Source organism: Notolepis coatsorum, assembly GCF_963971535.1.
Source record: "Notolepis coatsorum genome assembly, chromosome: 9".
NCBI classification, from domain to species: Eukaryota; Metazoa; Chordata; class Actinopteri; order Aulopiformes; family Paralepididae; genus Notolepis; species Notolepis coatsorum.
Genome location: NC_140173.1, coordinates 4960055 through 4977097, shown reverse-complemented (window position 1 = coordinate 4977097; position 17043 = coordinate 4960055). Strand labels below are relative to the sequence as shown.

General features: G+C 47.8%; 1 protein-coding gene across 1 annotated transcript in view; it reads right to left on the bottom strand.

The window, feature by feature from the left end:
• LOC311234125 (neurexin-1a-beta-like) overlaps nucleotides 1-17043 on the bottom strand; it is a gene marked incomplete at both ends in the record, with an annotated part of 153088 nt that overhangs the window by 24251 nt on the left and 111794 nt on the right. Inside the window, one exon of the mRNA XM_084321242.1 lies at nucleotides 1398-1476. Within this exon, the coding sequence (XP_084177368.1) occupies nucleotides 1398-1476 (79 nt within the window). The remainder of the gene's footprint in view (nucleotides 1-1397; nucleotides 1477-17043) is intronic.

Here is a 17043-nt window from a genome sequence, read left to right as displayed (position 1 = left end):
GAGTGTGGCGAAGCAAGAGATGAGGAGTTTGGCTCCAGAGCTGGGAACACACAAACCTAAAGATTCTAGTGTTTCAATTTCACTGCATTTTTAAGTCTTTGCCCGCCAAACCCGAGACAAGTCGGGTTTCGTGGCCAACCGTTGAGCGCCAAACCCGACTTTTCTCTGGTTTTGATCCGTTGATATTTTTCCTTTGATCCCCCTTCTAAACACTCGGCCCGGAGCTCCCTGGTTCTCCCTGGCACATCTGCCTATGTTGGAATTGCAATGACGATCGAATATCGCAAGGTGGCAGTATCGCCTACCTTTTGAACTGGGAACGTTTAGTGTGGGGAGTGTCTGTCCTGATTCCTGTTTGTCCTGATTCCCTCTGAGGGGGAAGAGTTCTTGCAGAGCAATCACTCTGAGATTTTCTCGCCTCAAACCTATTGTTTCCCATATACACGAGTATACACATAATATACACGAGTAATCACGATCGCGGTGGGAGGCAATGGTTTTGGGTTGAGATGCTGCCTTTTAGCCTTTCAAGAGTATGAACCATAATATGAATTATTCATTATTAATAATAAACATTATTTCTGTATCACACTTAAGCAATAATACATGATACGTGGTGGTACTGCTGTGCTGCAGTCACAGGCACAAAACCGAAGCCCCAGTACATGATGGCTATCATACAACTCTCATTGATCAAATTGTTCATAACAAGTTTTCATTTTGCTGTTGTAGGATGGGAAAATGTAGGAGTGGCAAAAGGTGTTGCTAGGTTCCGAGTACATTTTCAGGGCTGTGATTGGTGCGATGAATCAACAGAATGCAAATTAAGCTGTGTGATGCTTTGGGAATATAAAGAATATTATTAGTGTTGGTGTTTCTAGGTTACCAGTGCATTATCATGAGTGAATTTGGGCCCTTGTTGGAATCTCAGCCTCAAATTAAATGTGGTAAAATAAGAACTAACGGCTATAAGCTAGATGAATCTCTCTTGTGTGTCTGCATTAGTAGAACACAGATGTAATGATCGTCAGCTCCCAGTTATGTCATATACACCACAGTCAGCCCTCTTTTTTATTTTTTTTATCTATTTTTTTCTCTCTCACTTTTTTCTGTATTTTTCTCCCATCCCAATTTAGTCGTTATGCCAATTCCCTTCCTGGTCGTTGCGCACATTGCCCCACTGTCGGCCTAGGGAGGGTGAAGACTACCACATGCCTCCCTCCTCCGATACATGTGGAGTCAGCCAGCCGCTTCTTTTCACCTGACAGCGAGGAGTCTCACTATGAGCCTATGTGATATGTTACAGTGAAAGAACAGAGAGAGAGAGAGAGAGAGAGAGAGGGACACCCAGAATAGAGAAGTAGAATAAAAAAAAAGAGATGACTAACCTAACCCACCTGAGCTCGGCTCACAGGGATCTATGTCCTCGTCGTCGCTCGGACACTCGGCCGAAGCCACCAGTAGGTCGTCTGTTGTCTGGAGGGGGAGAGAGAGAGAGGGAGAGAGAGATGATTATTATTTGCCCAGGGTAGAATCGCTAAGCAAGCACGTATGCTCTTTTCCAGCGATGCCCTGCTTCAAACCCACACAGGTCCAGACACCTGTACAAACAACAACAAAACACAAACGGTCTGCCACTGAGCTCCTGCACTGGATCGGTTGGTGGTTGAGTGCCTTGCTCCAAGGGCACCTCAGCGATGGGGTGTCGAGGGAGGGGAAGGGTTATTCGTTCACTTTAAATTGTTCCTGCCATCACACCAACAACCTTCCGTTCATAACAAGCCAGCGTCTCTATCCTTCAAGTTTTCAAGTTTCAAGTTTGTTTATTATGTCACAACAAAATACAGAATACTTTATGATAAAATGCTTATTTCTGTATGAGCCCCTGTATGAACCACTGTCCTTTTCAAACTGCATCGATTTGGTCAAATGGTTCCCACTCCAAACTAGCAAAAGCGGTGTGTCCAGGTTTGTGCGTGTGTGTGTGTGTGTGTGTGTGTGTGTGTGTGTGTGTGTGTGTGTGTGTGTGTGTGTGTGTGTGTGTGTGTGTGTGTGTGTGTGTGTGTGTGTGTGTGTGTGTGTGTGTGTGTGTGTGTGTGTGGGGGGGGGGGGTTGAAGGAGAGAAGAGTTAGATTAGAAGTAGAGGGAATCCAGACAGACTCGTCTGTTTAGCCGGTAGATCTATCTGTCAACGTGGTGTCACACGTCCGCCCGGCGCGGTAGCAGCTGCTGTGATGCGTTCCAGGCGACACCATCCTATTCCTTACAAACACACAAAATTTGATGTGATTATTGAGGAACGGTCTGGGCCAAAGTTCACGGCATGATTGTCAACTCGCACTACGCTCAAGGCTCCGTACGTCCCGCCCCCCTGGATTTCTTTATTTTTCTTTTTGCTTCTCACCTGCCAAACACAATAGCGAGGACCCCCTCGGAAAAAATGTGAAAGGGCAAATGAAACAAAGCAAGGGGAAAAAGGAAAAAAGGAAAAGTGTAAAACAATATGCTGCAATGTTCTTTTATAGTCTTGCCCCGAGCCATCTGATCAGCTCTGCGGTAAAGGTTGTTTCATGTAAGCATGGCAGCCTCTTCAGGGCTGTGGCGGCTCCTCTGCTATGGAACCTTTCTGGGCCCAGGGAACTGCTGTAGTAAATTCAGCCTTCTGCTTATCCTCGCTTGGACTACATTTTTTTGATGGGAACCAAGATGCACTTCACAGCACGCACGCATTTACATTAATTTCGCGCTGACACTATAAATCACAAAATGAAATTGAAGTCTCTGCCACACAACACCCAATAACGTCTCTCTGAGATGAACTCCTAAACTCTCCGCACGCAGAACAGAATCAACAGGAAGTTGTAAGGGCCACGGAGCGATGGAGGGAGCGCTTTGTGAAAGTGGTTCACCTGGATAACACAGACAATCCGTCTTTTCAACAGCTGCAAAAAAACTAAAAACAAGACAGAGAAATAAAACAAGAATAACCCCAAATTATTTTCACCCAAACAATAACAAAATGTAATGAACGCCGTTATTCCCCGAGACAGCGGCCGCCCATCCGTATCCGCTAGTTGGATCCGTATCAAACTCTTCTCGGGGGCAATTAAGGGTGATGTCATTCTGTCCGACATTCATTCGCCCCCGGTGTGTAATGCGATCTCTACTGTCATAATGCCATTTGTATTACGGAATTCGCATCATCTTTTTAGGTAATAGACCTGGAGATAATAGCCCAGACCCATTAAATAGAGAGGAGGTGCAGGGGGAGAGGAGAGAGAGAGGAGAGAGAGAGAGGAGAGAGAGAGAGGAGAGAGAGAGAGAGGAGAGAGGTACATCTGTGCCGGGTGATGCCCGGGGAAAGCCGTCCAAATGTAAATTTAATTCGCTGTGCATGAGGTTGATATACAGTGTCGGTTGTCCAGATGGCAAAAGTGCCGGCTCCTGCAGCGCCACATCCATCACTCTAGCCATGTGATCTGTTTCTCCTGGCGGGAGATCCTGACACTCTGGCAGAGTGGCAGAGGTGGAGGAATCAATATCTCTCTCTCTCTCTCTCTCTCTCTCTCTCTCCCCCAGACCCTTTTCTTTTTTGCTCTGTCTTCCTGCGACTCTCTCCTTCTGATTTAATCACAGGTGGAGGAGAGGGGGTAATGTGACGTGGACTGGATGTGTACAGGTCAACTCTCCCGACAGGATCATCTGGAACAGAGGTGAACTCGGATGGCGGTTAACGTCGCTCCGTCTCCTGCGTTGAGACCAGACATTAGCTACAGGGGTCCAAAAAAAATACGGCTGAGTTTCCAAGGCATTTTCGATTGCAAAAAATTATCTAACAATAGGAATCTCTTATGTCGCTGCTGAGGGCATCATCTGAAGTTGAAGGGCTTTGTTTAGAAATTAGTTATACTTTATTTGAAAAAAATAATACATAATAAATAAAAACCACACACGATCTTACAAAAAGATTGCTCACATGAAAGTAAAACTCACAATAGATAATTGGGCTATACGGTTACCGTACAATGTATTTACATTGTTATCTTCTGGCTTTTTGAAATAATGTGCAGTATTAGGTAAACATGTATATATATTGTATTAGCTTTAATTTGAAGCAAAGCATTTGGGGCAAAGATTCACAGACTGCTTTTTTTTTCACTCTCAAATGAACTGATGGTGAGGCCATAAAGTATGCCAAGCCAATACATACACATTGTAATCATATATCTAAGTTATAAGTTATTTTGGAGCCAAAGGAGTGTGTATCTTGAACATGACGGAGTTGGAAAGGGAGTCTGTCGGTAGTTCTTACCCTTCAAGAGTGTATGTGCTGCTCATAGAAATGATTAATATTACAGTAACAGAGCCCATAGTGTCAATTTCAAATACCTGACAGATAGGAATTTGCACACTGGCACAAATGATACCTTCAGAAGAAGAAAATCATGCTCATCATGCTTAAACACACAAACATACACACACTGCTGCTACTTACTGTACACTGTAGAACTAAAAAAAAAATGTATCTGCTTTTTTTTTACCTTGTATATGTATAGTTTGTATAGAAAGAATATACGTGGTGTATTATGTTTACAAACGTTTGACGAGCCAGGAAAAACAAGCATATCACATATTTCTGAATGTATGTACATTTAAAAAAGCAATAAAATTATCTGATTCTGATTCTGAATTTCACTTTCATTCATCTGACTACAGTTCAGGGATTTCTCTTTTTAGCATAGCATTAGGGTTACTACTTTGATAAGATAGATCAAAGAAAATTAATGGGTTTATACTGCATGTGGTGTAGTGGATACAATGGACCTATTTCAAACCCTGCCCTCTTTTCTTGATCCTCCAATCATAAATGTTGCTTGGGGAAGCAACAGGTTTGATTTAAGGATCAGGAAAAGAGGGCAGGTTTGAGATAGGTCCATTGAAGTGAAGCAACAGTTATGATTGGAGGATCAAGAAAAGAGGCCAGTGTTTGAGATCCAGGTCCATTGTATCCACTACACCACCCAGGTGGCCAGCATACTCTGCCCAATTCCGGCTACCGGTCGGCACACTCGGCATATGTCCGGCACGGCACGCCAACGATGAGCCGGATCTGGCTCGGTAATGGTTGCCGGGGCAGAGCCGACTCGGGCTCGCCAAAGATATACCGGCTCTGGCCCGGCTCTGGTTGCCGGGGCAGAGCCGACTCGGGCTCGCCAAAGCTAAACCGGCTCTGGCCCGGCAATGGTTGCCGTGCCAGAGCCGACTCGGGCTCGCCAAAGATAAACCGGCTCTGGCACGGCAATGGTTGCCGGGGCAGAGCCGACTCGGGCTCGCCAAAGATAAACCGGCTCTGGCCCGGCAATGGTTGCCGGGGCAGAGCCGAAGTTTCAGTCAAGCGACGCCGCCCCCACACACAACAGCGGTGTGATTGGCAGAATCGACTGTCAATCAAAATTGTTCCGTTGAGACCACCGCAACAAGTGAATACAGCTGTACTGTACCCACTCTGCAGTCTGTCAATAAAGCTTTCAATCAATCAATCAATCAATCAGACAAATGCATAGAAAAGCCCTTATTATAACCAAATAACAAAAAATTATATTATTGTTTATGAAAATGTTTTAGCCCTATGCTTGCCTATTATTTTAATGGCAACAAATAAAATAATAATAATAAAATTAATAAATAAAATGTTAGAGGAGTGGAGGGGGGGGGCAGAGCGAGGTGGGTGTTCGAGGAGTGGAGGGGGGGGGGGGGCAGAGCCTCATAAAGCTAACATTAGCTGCACTCATAGGAGCCTGCATGTTGATGTAGCCTCATAAAGCTAACATTATAGCTGCACTCATAGGATGTTGATGTAGCCTCATAAAGCTGCATATGCTGCACTCATAGGAGCGTGTTGATGTAGCCTCATAAAGCTAACAAGAGTATATGTAATACTGTGGTTATGGCCTCTATAGTTAGCAGCTCATAGCTAACATAATACTGTGGTTAAGGCCTGCAGCAGCTCAGTAGCTAACATAACAACACTGTAGTTTTTTAAGGCCTTTAACCAGCAGCTCAGTAGCTAACATAACAACTGTGGTTAAGGCCTTTAAATAGCTGCACTCATAGGAGCCTGCATGTTGATGTAGCCTCATACAGCTAACATTATAGCTGCACTCATAGGATGTTGATGTAGCCTCATAAAGCTGCATATGCTGCACTCATAGGAGCGTGTTGATGTAGCCTCATAAAGCTAACAAGAGTATATGTAATACTGTGGTTATGGCCTCTATAGTTAGCAGCTCATAGCTAACATAATACTGTGGTTAAGGCCTGCAGCAGCTCATTAGCTAACATAACAACACTGTAGTTTTTTAAGGCCTTTAACCAGCAGCTCAGTAGCTAACATAACAACTGTGGTTAAGGCCTTTAAATAGCTGCACTCATAGGAGCCTGCATGTTGATGTAGCCTCATAACGCTAACATTATAGCTGCACTCATAGGATGTTGATGTAGCCTCATAAAGCTGCATATGCTGCACTCATAGGAGCGTGTTGATGTAGCCTCATAAAGCTAACAAGAGTATATGTAATACTGTGGTTATGGCCTCTATAGTTAGCAGCTCATAGCTAACATAATACTGTGGTTAAGGCCTGCAGCAGCTCAGTAGCTAACATAACAACACTGTAGTTTTTTAAGGCCTTTAACCAGCAGCTCAGTAGCTAACATAACAACTGTGGTTAAGGCCTTTAAATAGCTGCACTCATAGGAGCCTGCATGTTGATGTAACCTCATAAAGCTAACATTATAGCTGCACTCATAGGATGTTGATGTAGCCTCATAAAGCTGCATATGCTGCACTCATAGGAGCGTGTTGATGTAGCCTCATAAAGCTAACAAGAGTATATGTAATACTGTGGTTATGGCCTCTATAGTTAGCAGCTCATAGCTAACATAATACTGTGGTTAAGGCCTGCAGCAGCTCAGTAGCTAACATAACAACACTGTCGTTTTTTAAGGCCTTTAACCACAGCTCAGTACGCTAACATAACACTGATTTATTATTTACATTGAAAAGATACAGAGATAATTTGTTAAAGCTGGACCAGCACACTACACTACACGACCAAGGTACGGTGTACATGTCAAAATACTTCCCCAAAGGTCAGTGAATACCATGACCACAACACAGGGAGCTCCACAAATCATGTTAAACCCGGATTCGGCTAACAGGGGAGCTAACAGGGGAGCTAAAGAGGCTAACAGGGGAGCTAACAGAGGAGCTAACAGCCGCAGCTAAAGAGGCTAACAGGGGAGCTAACAGTGGAGCTAAAGAGGCTAACAGGGGAGCTAACAGGGGAGCTAACGAGGCTAACAGGGGAGCTAACAGGGGAGCTAACAGGGGAGCTAACATGGGAGCTAAAGAGGCTAACAGGGGAGCTAACAGGGGAGCTAAAGAGGCTAACAGGGGAGCTAACAGGGGAGCTAACATGGGAGCTAAAGAGGCTAAAAGGGGAGCTAACAGGGGAGCTAACAGCCGCAGCTAAAGAGGCTAACAGGAGAGCTAACAGGGGAGCTAAAGAGGCTAACAGGGGAGCTAACATGGGAGCTAAAGAGGCTAACAGGAGAGCTAACAGGGGAGCTAACATGGGAGCTAAAGAGGCTAACAGGGGAGCTAACAGGGGAGCTAACAGGGGAGCTAACAGCCGCAGCTAAAGAGGCTAACAGGAGAGCTAACAGGGGAGCTAACATGGGAGCTAAAGAGGCTAACAGGGGAGCTAACAGGGGTGCTAAAGAGGCTAACAGGAGAGCTAACAGGGGAGCTAAAGAGGCTAACAGGGGAGCTAACAGGGGAGCTAACAGCCGCAGGTAAAGAGGCTAACAGGAGAGCTAACAGGGGAGCTAACAGCCGCAGCTAAAGAGGCTAACAGGGGAGCTAACAGGGGAGCTAACATGGGAGCTAAAGAGGCTAACAGGGGAGCTAACAGGGGAGCTAAAGAGGCTAACAGGGGAGCTAACAGCGGAGCTAACAGCCGCAGCTAAAGAGGCTAACAAGAGAGCTAACAGGGGAGCTAAAGAGGGTAACAGGGGAGCTAACATGGGAGCTAAAGAGGCTAACAGGGGAGCTAACAGGGGAGCTAACAGGGGAGCTAACAGCCGCAGCTAAAGAGGCTAACAGGAGAGCTAACAGGGGAGCTAACATGGGAGCTAAATAGGCTAACAGGGGAGCTAACAGGGGAGCTAAAGAGGCTAACAGGAGAGCTAACAGGGGAGCTAAAGAGGCTAACAGGGGAGCTAACAGGGGAGCTAACAGCCGCAGCTAAAGAGGCTAACAGGAGAGCTAACATGGGAGCTAACAGCCGCAGCTAAAGAGGCTAACAGGGGAGCTAACAGGGGAGCTAACATGGGAGCTAAAGAGGCTAACAGGGGAGCTAACAGGGGAGCTAAAGAGGCTAACAGGAGAGCTAACAGGGGAGCTAACAGCCGCAGCTAAAGAGGCTAACAGGAGAGCTAACAGGGGAGCTAACATGGGAGCTAAAGAGGCTAACAGGGGAGCTAACAGGGGAGCTAAAGAGGCTAACAGGAGAGCTAACAGGGGAGCTAAAGAGGCTAACAGGAGAGCTAACAGGGGAGCTAACAGCCGCAGCTAAAGAGGCTAACAGGAGAGCTAACAGGGGAGCTAACAGCCGCAGCTAAAGAGGCTAACAGGAGAGCTAACAGGGGAGCTAAAGAGGCTAACAGGAGAGCTAACAGGGGAGCTAAAGAGGCTAACAGGGGAGCTAACAGGGGAGCTAAAGAGGCTAACAGGAGAGCTAACAGGGGAGCTAACAGGGGAGCTAACAGCCGCAGCTAAAGAGGCTAACAGGAGAGCTAACAGGGGAGCTAACATGGGAGCTAAAGAGGCTAACAGGGGAGCTAACAGGGGAGCTAAAGAGGCTAACAGGAGAGCTAACAGGGGAGCTAAAGAGGCTAACAAGAGAGCTAACAGGGGAGCTAACAGCCGCAGCTAAAGAGGCTAACAGGATAGCTAACAGGGGAGCTAACAGCCGCAGCTAAAGAGGCTAACAGGAGAGTTAACAGGGGAGCTAACAGCCGCAGCTAAAGAGGCTAACAGGAGAGTTAACAGGGGAGCTAAAGAGGCTAACAGGAGAGCTAACATGGGAGCTAAAGAGGCTAACAGGGGAGCTAACAGGGGAGCTAAATAGGCTAACAGGAGAGCTAACAGGGGAGCTAACAGGGGAGCTAACAGCCGCAGCTAAAGAGGCTAACAGGAGAGCTAACAGGGGAGCTAACAGGGGAGCTAACATGGGAGCTAAAGAGGCTAACAGGGGAGCTAACAGGGGAGCTAAAGAGGCTAACAGGAGAGCTAACAGGGGAGCTAACAGGGGAGCTAACAGCCGCAGCTAAAGAGGCTAACAGGAGAGTTAACAGGGGAGCTAACATGGGAGCTAAAGAGGCTAACAGGGGAGCTAACAGGGGAGCTAACAGGGGAGCTAACAGGGGAGCTAACAGCTAACAGGGGAGCTAACAGCAGCAGCTAAAGAGCCTAGGCATCATTGGGACAGGTCTCTGCTCATCAGCAAGGAAAGGTACTGCTTTGGGGAGAAAGTATATCATCTATCACTACTGCCACCGGGTGTGGGAGGGTGTGGGTAGTATTAGGAGAAGTGTGGGTGTGTGGGGAATTATTGCGAGTTGCCCTGGAGGGCAAGAAGGACCAGCGCACTACCCCTAAGTTAGTAAATCCTAGGCCCCATCCACTCCCTCTGCTAAAGCTCCACTCTAATACTCCTGCACTAAAGTCGGGGATTCAGTTGGACTCAGATCTGCTGCGTTCCCCCCTACCTGCATGGTGACAGTGTACATCTACTCTCATAAAGTAGGGATAATCAACCCTGCTACACAAACATCTCAAAACAAACTGGTCAGACTACTGCTTGACCTTACTCCTAGAACCCACCTCACCCCTGCCCACTTTGACAACCTAGGATGGCTTAGAGTAGACGACAGAGTACAGCAACTTGCAATGGGCCTGGTCTACAAGATACAATATACGACAATGGTACCCATGTCAAAATACTTCCCAAAGGTCAGTGAATACCACGACCACAACACCAGAGGGAGCTCCACAAATCATGTTAAACCCAGATTCGGCTCAAACAGGGAATAAACATGTTTCGCAATTATGCCACATCAATGTGGAATGCCCTACCCAAAGATGTAAAGGATGTGAATCACTACCAACTTTCAAAACCACTCTCAAAGAACACCTACGGGAGACTGCAATTCGAAACTGGCCCCTGTAAATGTCCTAACCCAACCCCCTCCAATGTACAGTAAATTACCAAACATGGTTTTGTCAATATTCCAATGTACAGTTGTGCTTGTACAGTTGTACAGTGTCCCCCACCCACCCCTCCGACCCAACCCCCCCACCCCACCCACCCAACCACCTCCAATGTACAGTCCCCCCCCCACCCAACCCCCCCCCCACCTAATGTACGATTCTACGTCAAATGTATATACTCTCTTTTCTAGACTCTTTTTGTATCACAAACAGTACTTTATTTGCTAATCTGGTATGTCATAAATGTATAGATGTAGCAGTGTGTATTTATTATTTTTATGTCTTTTAATCTACATTTATTTTGATTTAATTACTGGACTGTCATTATTGTTATTATTATTTCTGTCATTGTCCTGTGATTTATCATTGATTATTACTGTTACTGTATTGTTTGTCTAGTTTCATGTTAAAAAAAAGAAAATAGAAAACATTTGTTAAAAAAAAAAGATGTAGCAGTGTGTGTCTATCTGTATGCCACTGTTGTCACATGTCATGTTATGATGAATTGAAAATGGGGGACCCTGATTTAAACAAGACGAAAGTCTTTCTCTGGTCTGCATCCCCTTAACAATTGTGTGTATTGAGCTGTACTGTATTGTACCCATTCTGCAATCTGTTAATAAAGTTTTCAATCAATCAATCAAAACCGTGGTCAGTCTGTGCGGAGACAGCGGAAGGGCAGGGTTGCCAGATAGGATTAACAATATCCGAACCGGCCAGTCTTATCAAAGGTATGCCAAATAGCGGGCTTATTCTCAAATCTGGCAACACTGATTAACAGCTGCGTTGCATTGTGGGGATCCCCCCCCCCACAATGCATTGGGGTTTCAAATTTTGAATTGATGCGGGCGGCATAGCTGTCAACATTTCGATTTGAAAAAACGTGTAGGTTTTAGCCACGCCCCTTATCCTGGCCCCGCCCCCTCAGCCCGCCCCCTCCCACCCGGCCCCGCCCCCTCCCAATGGAGCTGCCTCGTCGCTGCTGGTCAAAACCGGTATTATTTTGTTTTCCTACTGTGTAGAGTGTAAATGCTATAAAAATACAGTAAATTACCTTTTATCAAAATATTAACCATTAAATAAAGGTTGTAATCTGTAAATGCATTTGATTTTACTGTAATTTGACAGTATTTGGAAACCATAGATGCCAGACATTTAGTTTTCTTGCAGCTTTTTTTCTTACAGCCTACAGTCAGTGAATCATAAATCTCCACTAGGCAACCAGTCCAACAAGGACTGGGTGAACTAGTTGCTACATTAAATTAATCAGATACCTGGTTGAAAGTGAAATGCTGTGAACATCCCTGCATTAAGTGTAAGACAAATTCAGTATAAATTCAGTTTATGTAGTAGTAGCATTAACGTTAGGTTATGACTATAACCAAGTTCTGTTAGTTAGGGGCGATGCTTGGCATCGCTACTGCACTATCTCGCGTACGTGCACGCGTACTGAATAAACCACAAATGTACCTCTAATACCAGTATTAGTCTGACCACACCCCTCATCAGCTTACCTTCATAAGCAGGTGTGTGGTCACCTGCTCTCCTCCTTCCCAAGCTTTCACCACAAGGTGAGGACAAGGGCTGCAGCGGCCGTCCGATGCCAAGCATCGCCCCTAACTAACAGAACTTGGTTATAGTCATAACCTAACGTTCTGTATCGTTAGTGGCTTAGCTTGGCATCGCTACTGCACAAGGGAGGCCAAGCGGAGCCACTTGGCTGACAAATACACCCCGCTGACAGCCCCCCAAAACCATCAGAACAGGGAGGGCCGAGCCCCCCCGACCCCCCCTAATGGAGGGTAGCCCCCCTATTAGGGACGTCACGGGAGGGCGACGGACCCGACCGTGCGAAGAGGCACTCAAGCAACTCAACGCACAGGGTGAGCAGACCGTGGCTTGACCCCACGACTACACACACGCACAACCCGCATGCCACCCGGGAACGAACGGAGGAACAACCTCGTTACTGCCCCCAGAATCACGGGGTCAAGGGCAAACCCAACCCCGTGGCAAGGCCGTAGCAGCGGAGCACGAAGGAAGACCCAGACCCACCAAAAGGACTGGACTCCCTAGAATGGGGGCCCGGAGAAGTCCATGATGCCAGCATCAAGACCCCACCAGGTGGGCACGTAGTGCCCCGCCCCCCACATCGCCAGCGTATTCGGACAAAGGCCCCTCAGTTACTGCACCTGGTATTCCCAGGCGGAACCAACCAGGCCAGAACCTGCCCAGCTTCCGAGATCGGACGAGATCGGGCGTGTTCAGGTCGGTATGGCCGTAAGCCGAGCGGGCCCCGTCCCCCCAATAGTACACCGCCTGGCACACTGACCCTGCAGAATAGGCAGTCAGCATGGCCGTAAGCACACAAAAAAGGTTAACCAACAAAAGCAGGCAGCGCACCGGGGAAAAACCAGGCAACAGGCTGTTAACCCTAGCCTGGAGACTGCGGACGAGACAGGCGCCAGAGGGGACAGCTGAACACAGCCGCCCCGGCGGAAGGAGCGTAAGCTGGCGGTGTTGCATGACCAAGCCTCCATTTAACAACCCCCACCCAGAGGGGTCGAGGCAGAGAAGGCTGACACGATTGGCAGACGTCATGAACGTGCAGGGGCACCCTCAAACGGTGAACCCGGGAGTTGACACTGCTCCAACACACCAGGGAATCAACCACCTCGGTGTTACCCAATGCGGTGGTTGTTCCTATAACCCCTCAAGAAAAAACTCCAAAACACACCTGCGGGTATACACCGGCTATACCGCAGTACAAGTGTTTCAGTTTCCAAAAAGGGTTAACCCAGGCCTACGGGTCGCAAACATCACTTCGGACCGGGCCTGGCGGTACGGGAAGCACAGGGTCACCAGAGGAGGTCAAAAAACCACCCCCACAGGCCCCTCTTCGCCATGCGTGAGAGAGGAGCGAAAAATAATGGAGAACCAGCCCCTAAGCACACCGTACCCGGTATTCCCCGGCGGTCTCCCAACCAAGTACTAACCAGGACCAACCTGTGTAGCGGCCGAGATCCGACGAGATCGAGCGCGTACAGAATGGCATGGCTGTAAGCCATGACGACAGTGCTGAGTAAAAACATACCCAACCAGGGTCTCCATAGCGCTTAACCCTGTGACACCCAGACCGACCTGGCATTTTTCCCCCTGAAAAAAGCCCAAGTCCCTCAGGGTACCAGAACAGCAGATCTGCATCCCCGGCGGACAACGGGTTCAACTGATCTGGACCAGCGTGACCAGAACCAGTCCCGTGCCCTAACCACGCCGACATGCCTACTCCAGGAGAAGGGCAGATATGCGTGTTGATCTTAACATGAAAAGAAGGCGCCACCCAGACGTTCGGACGAACCGCGCCTGGTGGCCCACCCCAAGGGCGTGAGACCCCACTACATATGTTCAGATCCATCCCGTCATCATCCCCCAGACATGAACGAGAATCCGTCGACAACCCACCCAGGTCATGGGATGTGGTCGCCGGAAGAGGAAAAACCCCCATCTCAGTTGCTTTATAAAAACGCTGTTTCAACCACAAGCAACCAAGGCGTGCCAGTCAATCGCCTGTTTACAGCGAGCTAGCACTATACGTGCGTCGGGACACACCCCCATCAATGAACAGGCTATTTAGACCTGTCATTGAATCCCCAAGGCGCCCAGGGGAACGACAAGAGGGGTGTGACACTCCCTAACTCCAACACTTCTGGAATAGAAAGAAGGAAGCATCAACAGTATGTATCCCAGTCTACACAGCCGGGGTAAAAAATGTTCACATTTTTACATCCCACCACCCTCCCATATGAAAGAGACGGGGATCCCCAGAGAGACTTCCCACGCGAGCTGTACAGATTGAAAAGAATATATTGCACCTTGAGCCATGTAAAAAACTGGTTTTAGGGCCTCCGGGGAAGAGGCACCGAACCCATACACACTCAATAAACGAATTGAATCGAATATACATACAATAGAAAAGGACCCTTCTAGAGGGTCCACTCACTTTGACAATCTGAGGAGGAAGGCTCTGTACTCTGATGGAGGCTTCCTCACATGGAAGAAGGAGTCCGAACTCACAGAAGGCCTGAGTAGGCGCTTGGTGAGGAGGAGCCCTGACCACCCCCCCTGAAAACAGATCCATCACACGGACCTGAACAGCACACGGAAGTCCTACCAACAGAGACGCGCACGGTGACGTACTCTATGGCGGGGGAATTCCTGCGGTGCACACGCCCAATATACCAGGCCGTGGGACCAGGAACTCCCTCCCCCCCCCCCCCCCCCCCCCCCCCGTAACGTGCCGAACCGCCACGTGACGGGAACCTTGAAGGACAGGGGGTGTACCCCTGACCGACAGAACAATGGGGAGAGGAAAGGTTACCAGTTCACCCCTTTACGACCCCACACCCATGATACGACGTAACGACAAAAAGAGAATATGACACAGTCATAGTCAGCTCTATGAAGCGTTTCACAGCTCCACACAGCGCATGAGCTAACCTGCTATCTGATTTTTACTAAGGAAAAACACAGAATAGAGAAGGCTCTAAGAACCCCGGTCCAACATACACATGTGCTTCTGTGGCCAGTACAACCCAGTTGTAGGTCACATGACACACACAACCCATCATCACCTACAAAAAATGGCAAAAACACTCAACAGAGGAACGCCGTTTTTTTCACAATGAGAGAATACATCATTCTTGATTAGTATCGACCACAGGCCTTGCTAAGCACACATGACAGCAACCAAACCAATTTCCCTTTAGGAAATAAGTTTCTCCAGCAGATTTAGCACAACCTCAGCAATCAAGCTAAGAGTCACATCGTATCCCTACCACACAAAAGACACAATTAATGCACAACATGTCTGATAGGAGGTGATAAAGTCCCCAGGGAACCGGGGGGGGAAAACACAATCCTCCTATTTTACCCTCAATACGGCCAGTTAAAACAGGAAAACCTGTTAATGTGTGAACTCACTGTTCATTGTCATTACAGTCTGAGAAAGAACATTCTTTTACTCACTTGTCACCAAGCATAGCTTCATAGGTCAGTTGCCTTAGTAGTGAGTACACGGTACACATAAACACCATGATGTTTCTCACACAACAACCAGATCAATACATCACGATCTGCACGGAGAAGCTAACTGCCAGTGACAAAAACAGCTCACACACAACCCGCAACGTATCCCAAATGTATTGCAACAACACACGTTTTGGGAAAAAACACCGTTATTCACAATACATTTAGCAAAGTAAAACCAGAAGACGTGTTATGAGGTCTGGCCAACCCCGTACCTACCCGGAACGCAGATCAGCGAAGTGCAGTCACAAGACACCGTAGAACACAGCCGTCCTGTGTTGTTCGACCCGGGCAGCGTCGCCGCTCCACCAGTCGCTACAGTCCTCTTTGTTGACGCAATCCCCGTCTAGGCTCAGGCAGGGTCGACGAACATCCCCTGTCAAGGATGACGTCGTGGTCAAGAGTGTAAAACATGTTAAAATCAAAGCACGTTCAACAGAATAGCATCAAGCTAACGGCTGCTCCAACCGTTCGGGTGCTATTGCTTCCGCTCGCGAGACGCCGATCTAACGACGCACGCGATCAGAAGCGAGCTCCCGGCGGCGCGCGAGAAGCTAAACTACCCCGCGCCAGGCCACTGACCGGCTAACCGTAAGCCATGAACATGTAAACAATGACATAACACTCACCCAGACAGGCCGCCGTTCTGAACCCCTCCTCACTTTTTAAGAGAAAAGAGAAAACAAGACGTCAACACCGCTTCACAACGGTGACATTACCACGTCCGGCGGAATCAGCACAGTACCAACTGGCCTGTATAGCTGACTTTGAACATGAATCTGCCGCTATCGCACATTACATGCACATATCCCCTCGTGAAGGAATACTCTCATTTGGATATGAAAGATGGGGTCTTAACACGGTGACAGAGAGAATCCACTCGTCCAGAACACACAGGGATCACCAGTGTCAATGGTCGCGGCCCACTAGTTAAAACTATAATGGTCGCCAGACCAAGGCCTTCTGTCGCCTAGGCGGCTAAACAAAGGACCCTAGCCTGGGGCCGGTTTCCATAAACTTTGTCAAGTAGCCCCCATAGCACTAACAGACAAGTGGAGCCCGCCAGCAAACACTACTCACCCAACCTGGAACGCACCGCTCCTCACAACAGCGGCATGTCCGACAGTTCAGCTGTGGCCTGACAGGTTTCACCCCAACAAACACAGCAAGGAACTGCAGTTGAGAAGCATGCAGCGGCGTGCTCCCAATACGAAAACCGGTGGAGGGTTTTTAGAATGATCATCATCTTCTAGACACTCCAGTACGAAGACAATATCGCCGTATTTTCTCGAAAATAGTGAGAGAGAAAATAAAGATATGATGTCAACGTATCCTTGTTTCCCAAGCTGTTCCTAATCCAATTTCTTCCATCATGGTGTCAAGTGTGGGGATCTACCGAGGCACCTCTTCCTTGTGGTGAAAGCGAGAAGGAGGAGAGCAGGTGACCACACACCTGCTTATGAAGGTAAGCTGATGAGGGGTGTGGTCAGACTAATACTGGTATTAGAGGTACATTTGTGGTTTATTCAGTACGCGTGCACGTACGCGAGATAGTGCAGTAGCGATGCCAAGCTAAGCCACTAACGATACAGAACATGTTCATATTTATTGAAATCTTACAATTC